General features: G+C 34.9%; 1 protein-coding gene across 1 annotated transcript in view; it reads left to right on the top strand.

Annotated features, from left to right (window-relative positions):
- The first annotated feature begins 653 nt into the window (after nucleotides 1-653).
- The window catches only part of baiap2l2b (BAR/IMD domain containing adaptor protein 2 like 2b), a 32,549-nt gene continuing 10,775 nt past the window's right edge, over nucleotides 654-22,427 (top strand). Inside the window, exons 1-9 of the mRNA XM_056448066.1 lie at nucleotides 654-769; nucleotides 868-928; nucleotides 4,873-4,948; nucleotides 7,007-7,093; nucleotides 8,219-8,280; nucleotides 17,306-17,377; nucleotides 17,461-17,550; nucleotides 21,030-21,161; nucleotides 21,280-21,384. Coding sequence (XP_056304041.1) covers nucleotides 875-928; nucleotides 4,873-4,948; nucleotides 7,007-7,093; nucleotides 8,219-8,280; nucleotides 17,306-17,377; nucleotides 17,461-17,550; nucleotides 21,030-21,161; nucleotides 21,280-21,384 — 678 coding nt within the window. The 5' untranslated portion in view covers nucleotides 654-769; nucleotides 868-874. The remainder of the gene's footprint in view (nucleotides 770-867; nucleotides 929-4,872; nucleotides 4,949-7,006; nucleotides 7,094-8,218; nucleotides 8,281-17,305; nucleotides 17,378-17,460; nucleotides 17,551-21,029; nucleotides 21,162-21,279; nucleotides 21,385-22,427) is intronic.

Genomic DNA, 22,427 nt, shown 5'->3' with positions numbered 1-22,427 from the left:
AAGTTTTCCTAAAACAATTGAACAACAGCCATTCTTGTCTTAGGACAGTTTTGAAAATCGATTTTAATCCACTTCAGATGTTAACTACTGTATATAGTCTACCATTATGTAAATGGATCATTTGCTGCATTCATAAATCATTTGTAATTATTTTATTATTAATAACTACATTTTTGAATGAACTAATTATTTAAATTTACCTTTTTTTTCATTTTCATAATTTGCACATAAAATAGTTCCTTGAAGCTGAAAATATTGAAATAATGAAATGGACAGACCATAGTCCTGATGTAAACCTAATTAAAAATATCTGGAAAATCCTTGGTGACAATTTATGGCTAAGAAACACGGTGATCTGTGAAAGAGATTGAAGAAGAGTGAGATATACAGTAGTCAAAAACATTTGTAATTATTTTGTAATATAATTTTTCGTTTCATTTTTGGATGAACTAACTCTTTAAATTAACTTTTTTTTAAATTTCATCATTCAGACATGTGAGTGCTGTAAGTGTCTGAAGCGTCACTTCTACATCTAAAGTGAGTCTCTCCTGCCCACCTGTCAGACGGACACCCTTCTCCACGCTCAGTCATGGGACGAGTAAATAATTCAACACTCCATCCGTATCAAATGTGGACTTCTCTCTCTCTCTCTTTATTTCGTACTCCCTCTCTCTCTCGTCCTCTAATAGGCATCAACAAGTCTCTGAAGACATCAGGAGAGTGTGTTATCTGTGTAATAACTGCAGCGTGAAAACTTTCACTATCACTGGTATGTAAGGAACCCTCATTATCTGTTAGTAATTCTGCAGTTGATCATACAAGCTCATTGTTGCTTTCTTTATTGTTAAATGTGTATTTTTCCCACAGAAACAGGATGTCTGGAGTAAACAGTGACCTTTTACACAGATCAACTTTGAGTGTTTATAATGTGAGTGTTCTGCCTACATTATACTGTAGTATTTTTAAACCATACTGCAGTAATGTGTGTTATACTGTATATATTTACAACTCTTTGTTAATTCAATTCAAGTATATTTGTATAGTGCTGTTTTTGTATAGTCATTATTGTTTCAAAGCAGCTTTACAAAAGTTGCATACTAATGCATTACAATCAAATTCGGAAAAGTTAAGGTTGTTAGTTATCATAACTTTATTAATTACTAATACCTTTAATTAACTAGTAACTAATAGCTTTTAATAGTTTAAGGTATTGTATAGACAAAATAGTTAACCTGCAGTTATATAGTATATAGGTGATATCGTGTAGGTAGGTATATACAGTTTTACACCTACACTGTAAAACTCAAAAAGTTAAGGTAACTCAAACCATTTGAGGAAACCGATTGCAACAAACCATTCAAGTTCAAAAACTAATCCTAAAGAGTACTGTGAACATAATATTTTCGAGTAAATGAAGCAATTTGAGCACAGTAAAACCCAATAAATGAAGAGAACTCAAACCAACTAAGTACTGTAAAACCCAGTAAGTTAAGGCAACTTAAACCCTTTGAGGAAACCGATTTCTACAAACCATTTGAGTTAAAGTATCTATCTATTTAAGTTGAAGTAATGAGGTATTTAATTAACTCATTACCTTCAACACCGAGTTCGAAACTATTTTTATATGAGTAGAATTAACTTTTAGTAAATTTTGAGTTAGCTAGACTCATTCTTTTGATAAAGTTGACTCTTGGGTTTTACAGTATATGTGTACATGTCCAATGAAGTGCATTTATGCTACAGCATTCTTTAAAATTATTTGATAAACTGTATTAAGTACTGTAGTATAATTTAGTTTATACTATTTTAAACGCTGGTATATATGTAGTATAATAACTCTATAGTTGTAAAAAACTACAGTATTTGGTAAGTTGTTTATATTATTATAGTTGTTGTTTTATCATTGCAGCTATAGAATTACCACAACAATACTGACTCATGTACTTTACTATAGTATTTTAGTACAAAACTTTATATTATTTACTATAAATCACTCAATTTTTTTTTCATATGGCTGTTTATTATTAATTCATTTCACTTTATAATTGAATATATAACCTCACAGTCACTTGCGAATAAAATACTTATTCAATTATTATTAAATATAAAAAAATATTATTTAAAATATTCAACTATTCTGCTATTATTGTTTAATTATTCAATCATTCAACTATTATTATTATTGGTTGAAGAAAGTCTTTTATTTGCATGCTAGTATGTCATTATAGATTGGGGTTATATACTGTAGATTAAGAAGTATCTCAGTTGGTGTGTTTACGCTTATTATATCATATTAATTACAGTAAAATCTCTGAAATACTTTGACATCAATCATTGAGCATTTTTATTTACAGTTGAAGTCATTAGCCCCCCTGTTTATTTTTTCCCCCAATTTCTGTTTAACAGAGAGAAGATTTTTTTCAACACATTTCTAAACATAATAGTTTTAATAACTCATCTCTAATAACTGATTTATTTTATCTTTGCCATGATGACAGTAAATAATATTTGACTAGATATTTTTCAAGACACTTCTATACAGCTTAAAGTGACATTTAAAGGCTTAACTATGTTAATTAGGTTAACTAGGCAGGTTAGGGTAATTAGGCAAGTTATTGTATAATGATGGTTTGTTCTGTAGACAATCGAAAAAAATTGCTTAAAGGGGCAAATAATATTGACCACAAAATAGTTTTAAAAAAATTAAAAACTGCTTTTATCTTTTATTCTAGCCGAAATAAAACAAATAAGACTTTCTGCAGAAGAAAAAATATTATCAGACATACTGTAAAAATTTCCTTGCTCTGTTAAACATCATTTGGAATATATATATAAAAAAAAGAATTTAAAGGGGGGCTAATAATACTGATTTCAACTGTATATACTTATATATAATGTCAAACTTGTTATTGTTAGTCTCTTTTCATATAGTATGTTTATTTCATATGGTGTATTACAGTGGTCCCTCGTTAATCGTGAAAGTTACGTTCTAAACATAGCCCGTTATCGACGAAATCCATGAAAGAGTCTGCTTCATTTTTTACAATTGTTATAGATGTTTTAAGGCTGTAAAACCTGTCACTACGCTAATTTCTCAGATAGGCATTAACATTTTCACACTTTCCTCTCGTTTAAACATTCGCATAACTTCTACCTTCCTTTAGCATGTCCAGAAGTCCGTTTTGTGCAATGGTTAGCATCTTCTGCTGCCTTTGGGGGCTACCGTGGGTGCCTTTGACGGTGCAGAAAGTTTTGTCGTCAATGTGGGGAGAAAACTTTCAAACATACAGTACAGCACTTCAGTCACACAGCTAGCGATCAAAGATGCCAAATTGGCAAGCTGAACGCATTCTGTACTGGACAGGAGATACGGCACGGAGGAGATTGATTGACAATGGTCTACAGCCAATCAGGACACACAACACAATCCTCTATCAGGACACACAACACAATGCACTGTAAAAAAAAAAAAAAGCATGTCAAGTTGCACTAAAAATCTGCGAAACTGTGAAAGGTGAACCGCGTTATGGAGAGGGACCACTGTATACTTAAAAAAAAAATTCCATGAATGTTCCATTATAGTTTATATGAGGGATAAAGTACATCCAGGAAGTTGTTATCGCGGAATAAAGCCCGACCGACAAGCTTTCTGCAGCCTGACACAAAGCAGAACACTGTTGTATAAGTCTGATGACTATATTTTGCGAAAACAATAGTCTGCATGTAGTTTATCCTGCTTATTACACAGCTACTTGCGTCAAAACGTAAATATTAATCAAAACATTGTTCTGAGCCATAATAATTTAGTAATTCTTTAATTAAATGCGAAGCTGACAGAAACGAAAACAGCTGAATGGAGCATACAGTAACGGAATATATACAGTATATATATATATATATATATATATATATATATATATATATATATATATATATATATATATATATATATATATATATATATATATATATATATATATATATATATATATATATATATATATATATATATAAATATATATATATATATATATATATATTATACAGTTTATGTCAGAACTATTAGCCCCCCTGAAATATGAGCCCCCCTGTTTATTTTGTTTCCCCAATTTCTGTTTAACAGAGAGAAGATTTTTTTCAACACATTTATAAACATAATAGTTTTAATAACTGATTTTATTTATCTTTGCAATGATGATAGTACATAATATTTTACTAGATATTTTCAAGACGCTTCTATACAGCTTAACATTTAAAGGCTTAACTAGGTTTGTTAGGTTAATTAGGCAGGTTAGGTTAATTAGGCAATTTATTGTATAACGATGGTTTGTTCTGTAGACTATCGAAAAAAAAAATTGCTTAAAGGGGCTAATAATATTGACCTTAAAATGTTTTTTAAAAAATGTAAATCTGCTTGTATTCTAGCTGAAATAAAACAAATAAGACTTTCTCCAGAAGAAAAAAATATTATCAGACATACTGTGAAAATGTCCTTGCTCTGTTAAACATCATTTGGGAAATATTTAAAAAAGAAAAAGAATTTAAAGGGGGGGCTAATAATTCTGACTTCAACTGCGTGCGTGCGTGCGTGCGTGTGCGTGTGTGTGCGTGTGTGGATGGATGTGGATGTGGACATATTCACTGACAATCAAGATAATTTGAAGTACCCAGGTGAGCCTGTGTTATTAATTTCAGCGGTTGTTTTTTGGGAATAACATATCATTGAATGTAGCGACTGACCAATCAGAATCAAGTATTCCAGAGAGCCGTGTAATAAATTGAGATTATAATTAGCCAACACTTGTACAGGTATTTAATAGCACCCCAGAATGGATGTTAATAGTATGATGGTGTTGTTTTATGTTCATTCAGAACCTCATGGATCAGTTTAATCCTGGCTTGCAAAAGCTGGTCACTTTAGGAAACAGCTACATCAAGGCTTTTCAAGGTGAGCATGTTGTGTGTTTTAAAAACAAAGACTAAATGTGTATACAAAACAAATGTTTAACAAATAATTTTTTTTGTTTTGTTTTTGTTTGAGTTTTATGCTTGGTTTAGTTTTTGTTTTGTTTAGTTTTTATTAGTTTTTGGTGTGTTTTTTTTTTGTTTTGGTTTTGGTTTTCCATGTAGTTTTTTATTTTGTTTTGTTTTGTTTTATTTTTGCTTTGGTTTGTTGTTTGTTTTTTATGATTTTTCCTTCATTTTGTTTTATATTGTAGGGGTTTTGTTTTCATGCGTTTTTTTTTTGGGGGGGGGGGCTGGGGGGGGGAGTTCTTATTCCAATACTTTTAGTTTTTTTGTTTATTTATTTTTATATGTTTTTGCATTTTCTGTTTCTTTTGTGGGGTTTTGGTTTTTTTTTTTTTTGGTTTTGTTTTATATTTTGGTTTTATATTTCTTTTGTTTTATTTATATATATATTAGAGGTGGGCGAAATAATATGTGTAATATGTAATAAATAGCAAAATAATATACATCTCAAGGAAGAACAGACAAAAGAAAGTCTCACTTCTATCACTCTTTAAAAGTTTCGGTTTGGGTCATTTTAAATGCTCAGTCTCGTTATGAGCTGATCTTCATTTCTCTGTGTTTCTGGAATAAAGCAGGCAAGTCAGCCACACCAATTTATGAGCAGACAGAGCAGGATTCTCATGATGACCACAGGCGCAATTCCGCTCTTTGTTATGAGCTGTAGTTTCAGTGTAAACTTAGTAAAGGCGAGTTTCTTTGGCGATGATGTCTACAGTATTAGACTTTATATTTAGCGGACATTTGCGCTGAACACGCGGTGAATGCAACGCATCGAGATTCGGGCACCTTCTCCAAAAACTCTCGATTGATCTCAGCTGGCGGATCAACATTTACCTCATGTCATGATCGCTGTCATCTGCGGCATTATTATTATTATAACTTTAGGTGAGGTTTGCAAACCTGTGCACTTTTCACTCTTCAGCCGTTTGCATTTCCTGCAGTAACAAAAGCTCCCTGTTATCTGACAGCGGGAAGCGTTGAGTGACTTACAGCTAATATGAACCAATACAGCAGCAGGGTTTTTAAGTTTTTAGAGAAAATCAAATCAGATTGCACTACAACCATTATATTCAGTCGCACAAATGCTCCCAAATATATTATGAGGGCGCATAGATTACATTTCGGGCGCTCATGCGACCAAAATGGTTGCAATTTCGAGCCCTGTAGTATAAGGACAGGTATTCAGACCACAACTGAACGTTTGAAGAAAATTGAATGCCTTATTATTTAGAATTAGCTATTATTGATGTAAATGCAGCCGTTTAAGGTGCATTATTGATTTATTACGGTATTGACGGTATTAGAAAATCCATGTCGTGGCGCAATGTCACACCGGTGATGACTATGACACCGGTGTACCGCCCACCCCTAATATATATATATATATATATATATATATATATATATATATATATATATATATATATATATATATATATATATATATATATATATATAATATATATATATATATATATATATATATATATATATATATATTTTTTTTTTTTTTTAGCTTCTGTGTGATGGTATAGTGTGATGTTTTTGTTTTATATTTGGTTTAGATTTTTTGGTGATCATTTGTTTTTCATTTTGTTTAGTTGTTTTTGTATGTGCGTGTGAAAATGACTCTAAATATTTTATTTTATATTTGTTTTGTTTTTTCTATTGCATTTATATTTCTCAAACTTTGATTCCTATTGTTATTATTTTTGTTGTTGTTATCATTCTAAGGTCACGAGTGGTTGTGTAAGCATTTCACTGCATATCATACTGCCAAACCTGCTGTAAAAAAAAAAAATTCTCAGACCATTTTGTGGTGGTCTATTTAGCTAGTAAACACATCAGCTTTGCCAATCTATATAAAACAACCACCAGGGGCTGATTTTAGCCATTAATATTATCTTTATGATCATCAGGGAATGCTAAAAATGCATGAATAAACACTATTTGTCTGTTTTTCTCCTCATCAAAGCGTTGGCTCTGACAAGCGAGGCCTACTTCAACGCTCTTGCTAAGATGGGCGAACAAGCTCTCAGCACACTATCATCCAGATCACTCGGTAAGAATCCTGTGCGTCTCTAAAGCAGTGCCAGTTGGGCAGATTGTGAAGCAAGATGTCCACTGAGTTTTTAAACTCTGCTTTCTGGCTGTATTCGAGCTTGTATGTCCTTCAAACAATAGATATTTCAGCCAACGGCATCCAGCGCCAGATGCTTCCTCTCCTCTGTCGTAAAACACAAGATTTGGCTGAGAGAAACCCTCGGCTTGATGCCAGAGTTATGAGTTTTTGTCACGAGATGAAGAAACGGTGAATGACAGAATACTAGTTTTAGGGGCTTGGAATGTTAAATAAGGGTTTAAAAATGACTACCAGCTTATAAACCTGCATGTGACTGGACAAGGACAAGTGTGTGTGCATGTGTGTTAGGCATCAGGTGTCCATGTGAGCATTGAGACTTAAATAATTGATGCATGGTCTCATTCTTTCACCCCTTTAAATTCATTGATTCACCTTACTAGCACATAACACTCATCATTACGATGCACATATTAATAAGTACTTATTGAAAAATAGGAGGTATAAAGCTAAATGCTAAATCTTAGGACCTTTTGGAAGAAATGTAAAGTTTTTTTATTAATATAATTAGGTAGTTTTAATTATACAAGTTTTTTATTGTAATAAATCAAAATATATCACTGATATATATTTATAATTGTAAGAAAGATTCATTATTGTGGAAGAATTATTACAAGTTCATTTAAATCACGATATTTAATATATTTCTTCAATAAAGTTGTTAAAACTGTAAATTGTCCATTTATTAATCTTTCAAAGACGATATTTTTCATAAATGATTCAGTATTTGTATTTTTGTCTTTAAATTAAGAGTCAAAGACACTGAGTGTCTTTCTTTAAACATACAAACATGTCTTGGTGCTTTGAAATGATATGAGAGTATATAAATAATGACTAAATAATGATCGATTTATCCCTTCAATACCACCTGATTAATTTCTGGTCTCTTAATTAGTTGCGGTTCATTAACCGACACGACCTACTGAACAAACTCAACAGTCTCGTGATATTAAGACTGTTTACAAAAACCCACTCTTCCATTTCTGCACTTATTAAATATGTATTGATAATCAATTATTTAATTAATGTATTTTGTTTGCTTGCCAGGCGACGTGTTGATCCAGATATCAGAGACTCAGAGGAAGCTGACGGCTGAGGCAGAGGGAGTGGTGAGTTAAAAGTTCAAGTCTTTCTGGCTAATTGGATTCACAGCATGGCAAGCCATGTCAACATTTAATCTAGCAATAAACCATGCTATTGTCTTTTTTATGCACTGCAAAAAATGCTTTTACGTACATACTTTGTTGTTGTCTGGTTTCTAGTCCAAATATCTAACAATGCTAAAATCATGAAGCATTTTGTAGACAAATAAAAAGATTGTCTTGTTTTCAGACATAAGTGAGTTTTTATTTAAAACGAGCTAAATAATCTGCCATTTATTTATTAATTTATTTTAAAGTGTAAACAAGATTATTTTTCTTACCCCATTGGCGGATTATGATGCTTCTTTATTAAAGAATTTTGAGATATTTGGACTAGAAATGAGATAAAATCTGTGTGCTTAAATTATTTGTTTAGTTATGTCACATGTAGTTAGCATATGGTGTTAAAAGCTACTAATATCTCAATTGAGGAATAAGGGTCAACAACATGCAACGCAATCATGCAGCATGCAATAAAATCTTTTCTATGTTAAAAGGCGTTTCCGAAGAGCCATGGGAGTGGATCGCGTGTTTAACAAGTCTTGAGTCCTGTTGAGGAGATATTTGTGTGTTTAATGTAATGTTAATTTGCCTGTTCCCACTTTTTTGCCTGTTTTGCTGCTTGTTCAAACTACTTATTTAAAAGGAGATGAAACAACACCATTTCTTGAGCTTTTTTGGCATAACTTAATTGCTTTATGTTCAATCTACTTCAAATGTGTTACATTAAAGGTGCTGTATGTAGGTTTTTGACTTTTCTAAAGCATAAAAAGACCATAATATGTTTGCAGATATTTAAGAAACAGGCCAAGTGAACTTTCTTGTTTATCTGAAAAACAATGCTAAAGTCAGATATTCTGCTTTGAAAATGTGTTTTCCGGGATGGAACGGTGTCTTTGTTTTGGTTCCTTTAACCCACCCAATGCCAGTTTAGCCAATCATATTTCAGCACCCCGGGTTGCCTTGGTGGAAACCCACATATTTCATTCATTCAGTCATAAGGGCTCACAAAGTATGCGTCCTCCGGTGGACAGTAGCAGACACCGAAATGAGACGCAGATTCAGAGTTCCACATGAGGTGGATGTTATTTGGCAAATAATATAAATATTACGAAGGTAAACATTAGGTGAGCAGGTTACATTGTAACCCCGTGTCCTAACAACACGCTACGTGGCGAGATTTGCAGTGATAAGCAATTGGGCTGTTTGCACCAGACGAAACACGACAGAAAATTAAATACAGCCATTTAGAAGCACAGAATAGTGCACTCACTGCACTCCAACGAAATGGTAAGGTTTATGATCTAATTAATATATATTAACATTATTAAATGTAGATGCTGAATCACTGATATATTTTGGTATGCACTGATTCACAGTTCTAAAGTTTAATTTCAAACTTTTTTTTAGATCTGAGGTGAACTATATGCTAAATGTCATGTAAAATGGCATTCAGACTCACACTATTGGCATTGAACACTGAATAAAGCACATGAGGTGTCCCCGGGGTAGATTATTGTCAGTTCTCTGTTGTTCAGCTGAAATAAAAGCTGTTTCTAATATATAAATTTCAGGTGTTGGCTAGACCAAACACTCATTTTAATATGGAAAATATTCCTTCAATCGAGTGCCATTGCTTTTATTTAGAACACTGTTCAAATCAGCCTTTAGGCTAGATAGTCAGGCATGCTCCTGTTGGTGTCATCAATCTGGCAACCTGCGCTTTTGCGTGTGTTTTGAACCAGAAGTGCATTACCTAGTTCAACCACTGGGTGTCAAACATTCATACTGCACCATTAATTGAGTATTTACTTAAAATATTCTGTTAACGGCGTAAGCAAAACAATCTAATTTAAATTTAAAAGCAAGATTATTTTTCTCACCCGATTGGCAAATTATAACGCTTCTTTATTTAAGAATTTTGAGATATTTGGACTAGAAACGAGACAAAACCTTGAAGCATTTTGCAGTGTGCTACTACAACCTATTTTTTTAGCTACAAGTATCTTTTCCTTTCTTCTATCGATCTATTTATATCAATTTCTTTTCCTGAAAATTTACTCACCTCTTTGTTATCCAGGATGTTCATTTCCTTTCTTCAGTCAAAAAGAGATTATGGTTTTTGAGGAAAACATGCAGGTTTTTCCTTCATATCGTACCATGAACTTCTTTTGTGATCAGTGGTTTGTACCAAACTGCAATTTCAGTGCAGCTTTACACCATGTCCTAACCACACGCAATGTAGCAGGTAGGCATGGGCTGGTATAAGATTCTAACGGTTTGATAAGCTTGGATAAAAATATCATTATAATAATTTCACATTTACTGCTCTAAAACACTCTCTGTAAATGTCTGGGTAAAAAACACCTTTTCCCCACATTGAACACAATATATTTTATTTTAAGAAATATTCACATATTTTGGAGGAGTCGCTTTTGATGTGAAGGGTGCTTTTTTGTTGGAGATGCTGTTCCCCTTAAAAAAAAAATAGTTAGAAAAAATAAAACCATATGAAAAAAAAACACACATATACAGTAAAAATGGTTTAACAGAAAATGTTAGCAGTTTTAAAACCTTGACTTTTTAAAACCGCGGTTAACCTTGAAACCGGTTATCGTCCCATGACTAGTAGCAGGTGATAAAATCTATCTTTTTCATGTTAAAACAAGTTTTTGTCCAAACCACCCCCGATAGCGATGCACTAAACTAATTTCTATTTTAGAAGCAGTTTCTATATCTGCGTCGTTGCTCCAAAACAACAGCATAAACCACTATGAAAATGATCACCTCAGGTACAGATTATGTGCTTTATTCAGTGTTAAATGCTGCCAATGTGAGTTTGAAAACCATTTTTGTGGCATTTATTGCCATACTAAAAGCAGCAGCAGATAGTTTACCTCAGATCTTGAAAATAAAATACCTAGCAGACAGTTTGAAAATGAACAAACTCGGTGCAAACCAACAACATCAGTCAATCAGCCCATGTACTTTTAATAATGCCAAATAGGTTTAAAATGTATTTATTAGACTATAACCCTTAATGTTTTGTTGGGTGTACAGTGGCTGTTGTATAAATGAACGGCTGGTATTTAAATGTTTCTGTTGTGTCCAGTCGTGTTTGGTGCGCATAGACAAATTGCTTGTTGTGTTACGTCACGTGTGTAGTTAGGACACGGTGTAAAATCTATAAACGTCCCAGCTGAGAAATAAGAGTCAACAGCATGCAATGTGATGCTGCGGTGTGCAATAAAAGCTGTCTTTTCCATCTTAAAAGGAGTTTCCCAAAAGCCATGGGAGCGGATCAAGTGTTTAACATGTCTTGAGTCTAGTGGAGGAGTTGTTTTTGTGTTTATTTTATGGTTGAAGTTGAACGATTGCCGGTTCCCGCCTCTTTCTACCCAGAATGATTGCGAGTTGGAGATACTGATATCATTGCACACATCTCTGGTGCTACCTCAAAACAGAGCCAAAGAAATTTGACGATGGGTATAGAAACTTCACTGCATACAAGCATTTCATAAGTAGGATTTCAGAGCAACACAGACAGAACGCAGAAGTATAAATGCTCACAATAGCGTCTGCAATGTGCAAGTCACTCAAAACAAAAGTATAAATTGGGGTCTTGCCCATACACTGTAAAAAATACCTGTGACTCGTTTGTGTTCTGACCACATGTGCTTGGTTGTACACTATATCAATAAAGTGTTTAGACTTTTAAAAACACTGTTGTAATACATTGAGCCACTAAGCATTGTGCTTATGATGTTTTTCTACAGGGGGACGTGACTATACTTCCAAACACTTCAAATATAGTCTGTGTATAGGCTATTTATGAAATCAAGGCATGACACGGTATGACAACATATCAGATGACTGTCTTAGCCTACAGCTAATCAATCTGTCAGATTCTGGAGTGCATTCAAAGACTAAAGAAATACATGATAAATTATCTTTAATAAAAAAATACATGTATAGATATGATATAGAGGTATATAAGAATTTCACTCACCTGAGAAATATTGACCTTATTCTTCAATGCGGAGATTTCGAGCCAAAATGAATCAAATGGCTGCTCTCACTCGTACGCGGAGAATAAGGTGAATAGAGGCCACGTGAATGGTTTGTGAGCACAATTATGCCATATTATTGGATAATTGGAAATAATTGGAAATAATTCCAAAAGGCAATTGAATCTGTAGAGCCACATAAACAAAGCAAAAATACAATTTATATGTCGAGTTCAGCGGCTAATCAGCCGGAATCAGCTGAGGTGAAGTGACGGCGAATAGCGAGACCTAGCTGTCACTCAAGTGGTCAATATAAATGAAACGGATGAGATATAAGAAAATACACCCCCTCACAGTTGTCATGAAGTGTAATGTTAGCTATAAACACCAAATCCCTGGTTGGCTATTTTAACATTGAGGTTAATAGAAATGTGCTCTATTATGAAGCGAGGACTAGCGGAATTTCGATGAATTGCAGTTTCAGTTACTTCTGTATTAGCTTCACGAGGGAGAGCGGGAGGTTGCCACTTGGTCTTGCCTTTGGTATAACTGAGATATGGGGTGGCAAACAGACAAAAGATATTTTTCCAAACCTGGAATCCAATAAGGCTTTCTATTAGTAATGCAGACTTTGTAACTAAGTCAGCATTAGTATATGAATTAGTAAGTCTTTATAGGCTGGATTGGTTTGGCATGCTCTGAGTTATGGAGCCTACACGCTTCTCTGTAATTTATTTAATTTATTTAATCTACTTTTTCTCATGTTTTATTGAAGATATTTTGTCCAACATTTTAGGTATTGTGAAATGGACTTCGTACTTTCTGTTCTAGTTAATGTTATTGTTTATTTTCTTGTGCTAAAAGCAATAAACAAATATTATTGTTATAATGGGCGATGCAGTGGCGCAGTAGGTAATGCTGTCGCCTCACAGCAAGAAGGTTGCTGGTTCGAGCATTGGCTGGGTCAGTTGGAGTTTCTGTGTGGAGTTTGCATGTTCTCCCTGCGTTCGCATGGGTTTCCCCCACAGTCCAACGACATGTAGCACAGGTTAATTGGGTAGGCTAAATTGTCCATAGTGTATGTGTGTGAATGAGTGTGTATGGATGTTTCCAGATGGGTTGCAGCTGGAAGGGCATCCGCTGCGTAAAACATGTGCTGGATAAGTTGGCGGTTAAATCTGATGTGGCGACTCTGGATTAATAAAGGGACTAAGCCGAAAAGAAAATGAATGAATGAATATTGTTATGTTTTCAAATGAGCTTCATTACTAACATTTTAAAAAATTTTTAAGTAGCTTTTTTAATTGAACTTAACTGGGGGCATTCTGAGTAGTCATGAAATAAGACAAGTTAAAAAAAAGAGTTAGAAATAGTAATATTTAGTGTATTGTAGATACCAGTGGCTAATAAATATCGACAGATCCCCGCAGAAGTAAGCGTCATTATTTTGAATAGAACAGTTACTAGTCAAAATTGAAAAATGTACTATTTTCTAAAAAATAAGAACTTACATCTGTTCAATTGATTAAATAAACAGAATAAAATACTAGTGTTTAATAATACAATTTACTGTCCAATACATAAGAATGAGTATCTAATTAATAAGTTCTAGTATCTTTTAAAAATTATTTCTATAGCAAGTCAAGTCAAGTTGGCCTTTATTGTCATTTCAACAATATACAGTGCAGTATACAGTGAAACGAAACAACAATGCTTCCCACATATAGCTTTACTTGGGTGGGCTGCCCAGGTATATTTACAGCCGCCCAAGTATATTGGTGGTGACACATGAATAATGATATTATCATCCTTTTACACTTTCTTTGTATCCATACAATAAAGTCAAACATTCGTGATCGATTAACCAGTGGGTAATCTTCTCTTACTAGATCTGCTGGTTATATGTGCACGAGAACCATCAACACTCACAGAAAAGCGCCTCTTGCGCCAAAACGCATCAGACCGAAGTTTCCGAATCTTCTAAAAATATCCGGTGTGGTGAGAAATCGAGTTTCCTTTCGCTTTCTAAAGTTGTCATTATTTGTATGTGTTTTTGCATTACCTTTTCACAGCTGACTGTGCGCGCACAGCCGTGAGAGAAACATGAAATTATTAATCATTTAATAAACGACTCCATATAAAGATTTTACTATATACTCTATAAACTTTACTATAAACTTTACTATATACTCGGAGAGAACAAAATATACTGGCTGCAAACTATTTGTACACCATTAGAAATGGCTAATCAACTAATTTCCCTTATTTTAATAATCTACATTCTAGTAATTATTATATTTTTTAGCAATAAAATGCAACCCAGGCTCATTCTGAAAACGTAGTCCCGAGGACGTTTCTGGAGACCGCGAATTATGTAGTTGTAGGTACGTATGGCTGCATTTCATTTTTTAAGCGAACGCTGCGGGGGCGGTATGACGCCGTTCGTTTTAGCGCTTGCCGGCTGACCACTTACCTTCGTGTGGAGGGCTTTCCCGCCACAACCAGTTTGTCCGGTTAGCTCGTCCTGTACGTTGGCGGACTTGAGGCGCAGAGAGGAGCTGACCACGACGACGACGACCGGGTTCGAGTCCAGGGAAGAGCGGTTCCAGAAACAAAAAGTTTCAGACTAAAACAGAATCCAAGAATTAAAGTGAAGAAGTTCATAACAGGGTGAGAATGTGGTAAAATCTGAAAACGTGGTAAAAAAAATCAGACGAGGGCTGTTCTTTTTCCGGAAGGCTTTTGTAAATTGTTGGTTGGTTTTAGGGCGGGCGGGTCAATCGGTAAAATTAGTTGGGTTTAGGGAAGGAGGAGGGTGGGTCGGCTGGCCGATTGGCCGGTCGCCCAGTCAATCATTCAGCCAGTCGGACAGACAGACGTTCGTTCGACAGCGGCCTCTGGTGGGTTTACGCGAGAACAGCACGGACGCAAACGGCACTCGCGGGAGACATCTGAGAAGTCAAAAATGCGCACACAGCGGCCTCTAGCGGATTCGCGAAAACCAAAAACTGCAAAAATACGTACCTCCCGGGACGTATTTCGTGGTCTCCAGAAACATCCTCGGGACTACGTTTTCAGAATGAGCCTGGGTTGATAAAATGTCTATTTTTATCTTACTTTTTCGGTTAATTTTATTCTATTTCTTGTTTGCTGTATATTTTAATAATTTAATAAAATTAATGAAATCCTAAATAGCATAAAAGTATATTAGAGAAAAAGTATAGTAAAGAAATGTCTTATAAATAAGAAATAATGGATTTTTTTATATTCTTTTATATTCTTTTCTCAATAAATTTAACCCATTGAAAAGAAAATGTGCATTACAGTGTCATAATAAATAAAAAACAATGTTCCTCCAGGAAAAAGGTGCTATATCAAACAGCATAAATTGACAACATAACACAGGACTGTGCACTACTATAAAAAACCTAGAGAAGGAAATAAAATAAGATAAGATGAACTAAAATAAATAAAATAAGACTATAAATAAGAGTATGAATAAGCAAGGTGCTGTTTGTGCAACATATAGTGCAAATAAAACAGGACTGGAAACAGTAATGCCGACCAGTGCTCTATGGATGTTATGCAAATGGAGCTGATATAACAGCAGCAAATGGAGCAGCACCTTTTACAGACAAGAAGTCAAAGAGCTTTACAGTAAAAGAAAACCTATATCAAAACAGGTAAAACTCAAATTCAAATAACACCAAATGTATAACCAGCTCACCATACTGCTAATTTAAAGGGCACCTATGATAAAAATCATCTTTTGGAAGCTGTTTGGACAGACGTGTGTGCAGGTATAGTGTGTCCACTGTCATATTGGGGTGAAATAAACACAATAAGTCTCTCTCTTTTTTATTTTTTTTATTTCCTGATGTTAAAATAGGATCCAAATCCATCCCGTTATGAGGTCGACTGCAACATGACGTAGGAGTGCGGTTTCCCCACCCACCAAATTGATTGACAGCTGCATATTAAAATATCTCCGAAGTAACACGTATAATTATATCAACAAGATAGGACGTGTGCAAAGCAACTGGAATTAAAAGATCTGTTCATCTCGCTGTGATCATCAATCATCATCAAATGTGATCAAGAATGAGTTTTACAAGTTTAACACGTTTTAAAACAGTTCATGCTTGTAATAAAATATGGTTAAGAAGGTAAAATTGCTGTAATTTATCACCACAGCCGCATGTTAGTACAATTATAAAAGAACTCGCTTCAATCCCGGTTTGTGGTTTATTTTGTACATAAACATAACAGATGTCTATACAGCAGTGGATATTAAGATGTAGCCTGTCGCAGTTGCCATGCAAAAACAGTGCAAAGTTATAAGCGCAAGCTGTTTGTGTGTGTGAACTTTGTAATGACATTGTGTGTGACTCATCGTTGCAGAAAGACTTGAATTAACTCCACAACAAATACATCAAATAATCATTGGGAAAGTTCTTACTGTAGTATTTCTCACAAACTTTACGTGAGATCTGCTTCCTTCATGTCTGTCACTGTGCTGTTTATCTGACACATCTGAAGCGGAGATTGAGGCACACTCTGACTGACAGGCACGTGGGAACGGTGGGCAGGGAGAACTAGCATTAAAGGCACAGGCAACAAAAACGGCGACATATTGTTCAGAGCAGAAAATTCCAGTATTCTGAAAGGTCTAATAAATAATCTGATGGGTGCTTTGAGCTGAAACTTTACAGACACAGTCTGGAGACTCAAAAGACTTATCTTAAATCTTGAGAAAGGGGTAAAATAGGTGCCCTTTTAAGCCTGTCCAAAGAGAAGTGTCTAAGATACTAATACAGAACCTAAAGAATAATCATTAGTAGCTAATTAATAAGTAATAGTACTTGGAAAAGATACTAGTGTCTAAAAATAAGAGTACTAGTAGCAGGAAAACAGATACTAGTACGTTATATTGATTAAATGTTAAAGTGGCTTGCCTTACTCGTTGGTCTTCATTACTGTTCCAGTTCCGCTGGTTCCACGTGGAGGTTTTGCAGGCCATGGATAAGAACGTGAAGCTGGATGAGGAATACATTGAAGTGAGTTGAAAAGCTCATGGTGTGTCTGTTTATATGTATATACTGTGTGTGTATTAGCTAATATGTTGTGTATAAATGTTAAGGGCAGTCGTAGAGTGTATGAACTGGAGGTGAGGAATCAGGCGGCAGCCCTGGAGCGTCAGCTGAGACGTGGTGCGTTCAGAGACTCACTGGTAAGGGCCATTTTTGTTCATGTAAACATATTTCTGGTGTCATATGTTTGTTACGCAAACAAGTCTGTAATCTAAGAAACTAACAATCTGAATTTTTCTTAATAGATTGTAACTTGGCCTTAAGATGTTGCTTAGTTAAGATCAAAATACTAAAACAAACCAACAACAATCTCATTTCAGTTTTGTGGAGTTTGACGTTAGCATCAACGTTAAGTTAATAACTCTTTTAAAACTTATGTCTCAGCTAAATCTATTGGTCTGTTATTAGTATGTTGCTAAGCTAAAAGACTTATGAGCTCATTTGAGTCTTGTAGCGTTTGCAGTTAGCATGTTGCTATGTTAAGAACTCCATATTCTCATTTGTTGTTAACTCTGTCATTAGCATGTTGTTAGCAAACAAAGTCTAGCATTTCAAATGTTCCAGCAAACTTTACCAGTCTAGTCTTTTAGCATTTGCTAATATAAATCAAAAGTCTAACCACTCCTACTGTCTTGATTTCAAAGCAATTTGATGTTAGCATATTGCTAAGCTAGCAATACTTCATAGCAAACCATTACCATTCTCAATTGATTTAGAACTCGGTATTCTCATTTGTTGTTAGCTCTGTTATTAACATGTTGTAATTGAACAAACTGGAACAATTCAAATGTTCCAGCAAGCTTTAGCAGTCTACCCTTTTAGCATTTACTAAGATAAATCAAGTCTAATAACTCTGACTAGATTTCAAAACAGTTTGACGTTAGCATATTGCTAATCTAAAAATACTTTATAGCAAACTATTAACAATCTCAACTGATTTAGAACTCAGTATTTTCACTTGTTGTCATTAGCATGTTGTTAGCAAACAAAGTACAACAATTCAAATGCTCCAGTAAGCTTTACCAGTCTGGCTTTTTAGCATTTGCTAAGATAAATCAAAATTTTAATAAGTCTGACTGCTTTGATTTCAAAACAATTTTACGTTAGCATATTGGTAAGCTAACAATACGCTATAGCAAACCAATAACCAATCTCAATTGATTTAGAACTCAATTGATTGAAAAATTTAAATGCTCCAGCAAGCTTAAGCAGTCTAGTTGTTTAGCATTGTCAAGAAAAATCAAGTCTAATAAGTCTTAACGGTTTTGATTTCAAAACTATTTGATGTTAGCATATTGCTATGCTAACAATACTTTTTAGCAAACGATTAGCAATCTCAAATGATTTAGAACTCAGTATTCTCACTTGTTGTCAACTCTGTCATTAGCATGTTGTTAAGAGACAAAATCGAACAATTCAAATGTTCCTGCAAAATTTAGCAGTCTAGCCTTTTAGCATTTGCTAAGATAAATCAAAATTTTAATAAGTCTGACTGGTTTGATTTCAAAACAATTTTACGTTAGCATATTGGCAAGCTAACAATACTTTATAGCAAACCAATAACCAATCTCAATTGATTTAGAACTCAATTGATTGAAAAATTTAAATGCTCCAGCAAGCTTAAGCAGTCTAGTTGTTTAGCATTGTCAAGAAAAATTAAGTCTAATAAGTCTTAACGGTTTTGATTTCAAAACTATTTGATGTTAGCATATTGCTATGCTAACAATACTTTATAGCAAACGATTAGCAATCTCAAATGATTTAGAACTCAGTATTCTCACTTGTTGTCAACTCTGTCATTAGCATGTTGTTAAGAAACAAAATCGAACAATTCAAATGTTCCAGCAAAATTTAGCAGTCTAGCCTTTTAGCATTTGCTAAGATAAATCAAAATTCTAATAAGTCTATAGCCACCTTTCCACTGCACATAACATTTGGACAGGACTGTTGGAATACGCCCCTTGTGGCAATCGCACAGAATTTTCAGTGTTATTGTGCACCATGGGCGAGAAGCTGATTCTTGTGGTGTCCGAAATAAAGTGCGAAAAGAGTCTTTATTCTCCATGCATTCACCGTGGTTGAATGAATGAGTAAATAATTGAATACTAAAAACTTATAGACCTCTTAAAATTTTGGAGGAAAGGGGGGGGCAGCATGAAAAATATTTTTTTATTACTCATTTATGAATCTCGCGCGCATGGACCTGCTTGAACAAGACTGGAATACATCACATCTGGTTGGCCAGTCGCATACGGTCTAGTTGCAGGAGTTCAAATATTTTAACGAATCCGCAGCTCAAATCGGATTCGAATTTTCCACATACGGAGATGATCGGAACTCCTGGACTACTCTCCATTAGAAGTGAATGACTTGCGGTCTGTCGCTTGTCATATGTAGTGGAAAGGTGGCTTAAGTGTTAAATTTTACGTTAGCATATTGCTAAGCTAACAATGCTTTATAGCAAACCATTAACAATATCCATTGATTTAGAACTCAGTATTCTCACTTGTTGTCAGCTCTGTCATTAGCTCTGTTTTTAGCGAACGAAGTGTAACAATGTTCCAGTAAGCTTTATCAGTCTGTTTTTTTTTAGCATTTGCTAAAATAAATAAAAATTCTAATAAGTCTTAACTGTTTTGATTTCAAAACAGTTTTATGTTAGCATATTGCTAAGCAGACAATACTTCATAGCAAACCATTAACAATCTCAATTGATTTAAAACTCAGTATTCCCTACTGAAAAATCCAGCTTAAACCAGCCTAGGCTGGTTTTAGCTGGTCGACCAGCCTGGTTTTAGAGGGGTTTTGGCCATTTCCAGGCTGGTTTCCAGCCATTTCCAACTTGGTCTTAGCTGGTCAGGCTGGAAAATGGCCAGCTAAAACCAGCTTGACCAGCCTAGCCAGGCTGGGAGCCCAGCCAAAACCAGCTATGTCCAGCTTAAGCCAGGCTGGTCAAGCTGTTTTTAGCTGGATTTAGCTGGTCATTTTCCAGCCTGACCAGCTAAGACCAGGCTGGAAATGGCTTCAAACCAGCCTGGAAAGGGCCAAAACCCCTCTAAAACCAGGCTGGTCAACCAGCTAAAACCAGCCAACCAGCCTAGGCTGGTTTAAGCTGAATTTTTCAGCAGGGTTCTCATTTGTTGCCAGCTCTGCATGTTGTTAGCGTAGAAAATCTAACAATTCAAATATTCAGGTAAGTTTTAGCAGTCTAGTCTTTTAGCATCTGCTAGGCTAGGTCTTGACTGTCTAGATTTCAAAACCGTTTGACGTTAGCATATTGCTAAGCTAGCAATACTTTATAGCAAACCATAACACAATCTCATTTGATTGAGTTTTTTGATTAGCTAACATCTAACACTTATTGTTAGTCAAATCTTGTATGGTTCCTGTGTTAATTCTTAAACCTACAGTGATTTGTAGCAATAAAATGGCTAGTATCCATTAATTGTTTTAGTAAAAACAGACAGTTTAAGCAACATAAATAAAAACAAGCCTTGGCAGTTTGACAAAGTCGTGCTCCACCTTTTGTGCAATGTTGCAACTTCCACTGTGAGTGAAGACAGTGGAGCTCTGTAGGTTTTGGAACAATATCAGTAAACATGCACTTATGTGTGCGCAGGAGAGCAGCGAGTACATGCAGTACCTGAGGCAGAGCCAGCATGAGATTCTCAAAGAGGAAGAAAGGAGATATCGGTTCTTGGCCGAGAAACATTGCGGACTTACACAGTCACTACTATACCTTATTAATAAGGTACAGCTGCTTTCCTGGGCTTCATTAGCAGTGTGTGCTCAGTCATATAGATCCTCTTTCCAGTTCCTTCCAAACCCTATCAGCTCCACTGCTCAAGCATCTTTCCGTGTGTTGACAGACGGGAGTATCTCTCCAGCAGAGAGCAGATGGATGGAAAGAGAAAGTCAGCGAGAGCAGAAGCTCCAGACCTCGAACGCCCACTCCATCAGATCAAGAGACTCAGGTGACACTGGAAATGATGGGAATGAAGAGCATCCATATTTCTCCTCGCTCTTTTTTTGGCTAAATGCCATTGCACAGTCGAACAATAGAACAGATGGGTAGCTTTGTGTGGCGTAGAGTCACAGATTTTACTTTTCTTTTATCACATCTGTCAACTGTGGATTATTTCATGAGCTATGAATTATATTTTGCACCTCTTAGTATTGTGAAATGCTGTTTGCGACACGTTTTAAGAGGTGGTTTATATTCTGCTAAAAGATTGATTCTGTTAAGTCATGAAAAACACTATCATGGACTTTTGCTATTGAAGCAGATGGCAATGTTATGACTAGAACTTAGCAAATTGAGCAAAACTTCATTTATATTTACTCTGCAAATGTGATTTAGAGGCTTGGTAATGCTAAAGCTCAAAAGGTTCGTCCCAAATTGGATTCTTATGCACTATTGCAAGCCATTGCATGCCATTTTGTAGTATAAATGGTCACATGATGTACTTAATAATCGATAAAAAGAAGTGTGTATTGCTAAACGCTTTAAAGCTTTGCTATTAGATGCTAAGGTTTCATTGCTTTATTTATTTTTAATTGTGCAAGCAAATTTCTTCTATGTACGTAAGCAACTATCCCACCTCCTGCTGGTGAATGTGGATGTACTAATGGTGGGTAATATTTGGTAGTTTAGTCATTTATTTAGCTAATCTGACAATCATCAAACGTTGACTGGGAAACGGTTTGAACTTTCCGTTAGAAAAGAAAAATCCACTTGCGATGAGGTGCAAAGAAAGGCATAGTGTGTCATTTGGGGTGCACAGTTGAACCCACAACTTTTCAAGTACTGTGGTCCCTCGTTTATCGCGAGAGTTGCGTTCTAAAAATAAATGAGAAGTAGTCTCAGCTTTATTTTTTACAATTATTATAGATGTTTTAAGGCTGTGAAACCCCCTACTACACACTTTATACAATTTGCGTTAACATTTCCACAGTTTTTTCTCTCATTTAAACACTCCCAAAGTTTAAACTTTCGTAGAAAACCAAGTCCAGTGTT

Source organism: Danio aesculapii, chromosome 22 (genome assembly GCF_903798145.1).
Source record: "Danio aesculapii chromosome 22, fDanAes4.1, whole genome shotgun sequence".
Classification (NCBI taxonomy): domain Eukaryota; kingdom Metazoa; phylum Chordata; class Actinopteri; order Cypriniformes; family Danionidae; genus Danio; species Danio aesculapii.
Note: the sequence above shows the minus strand (reverse complement) of the source record. Positions and strands in the feature narration are given on the sequence as shown.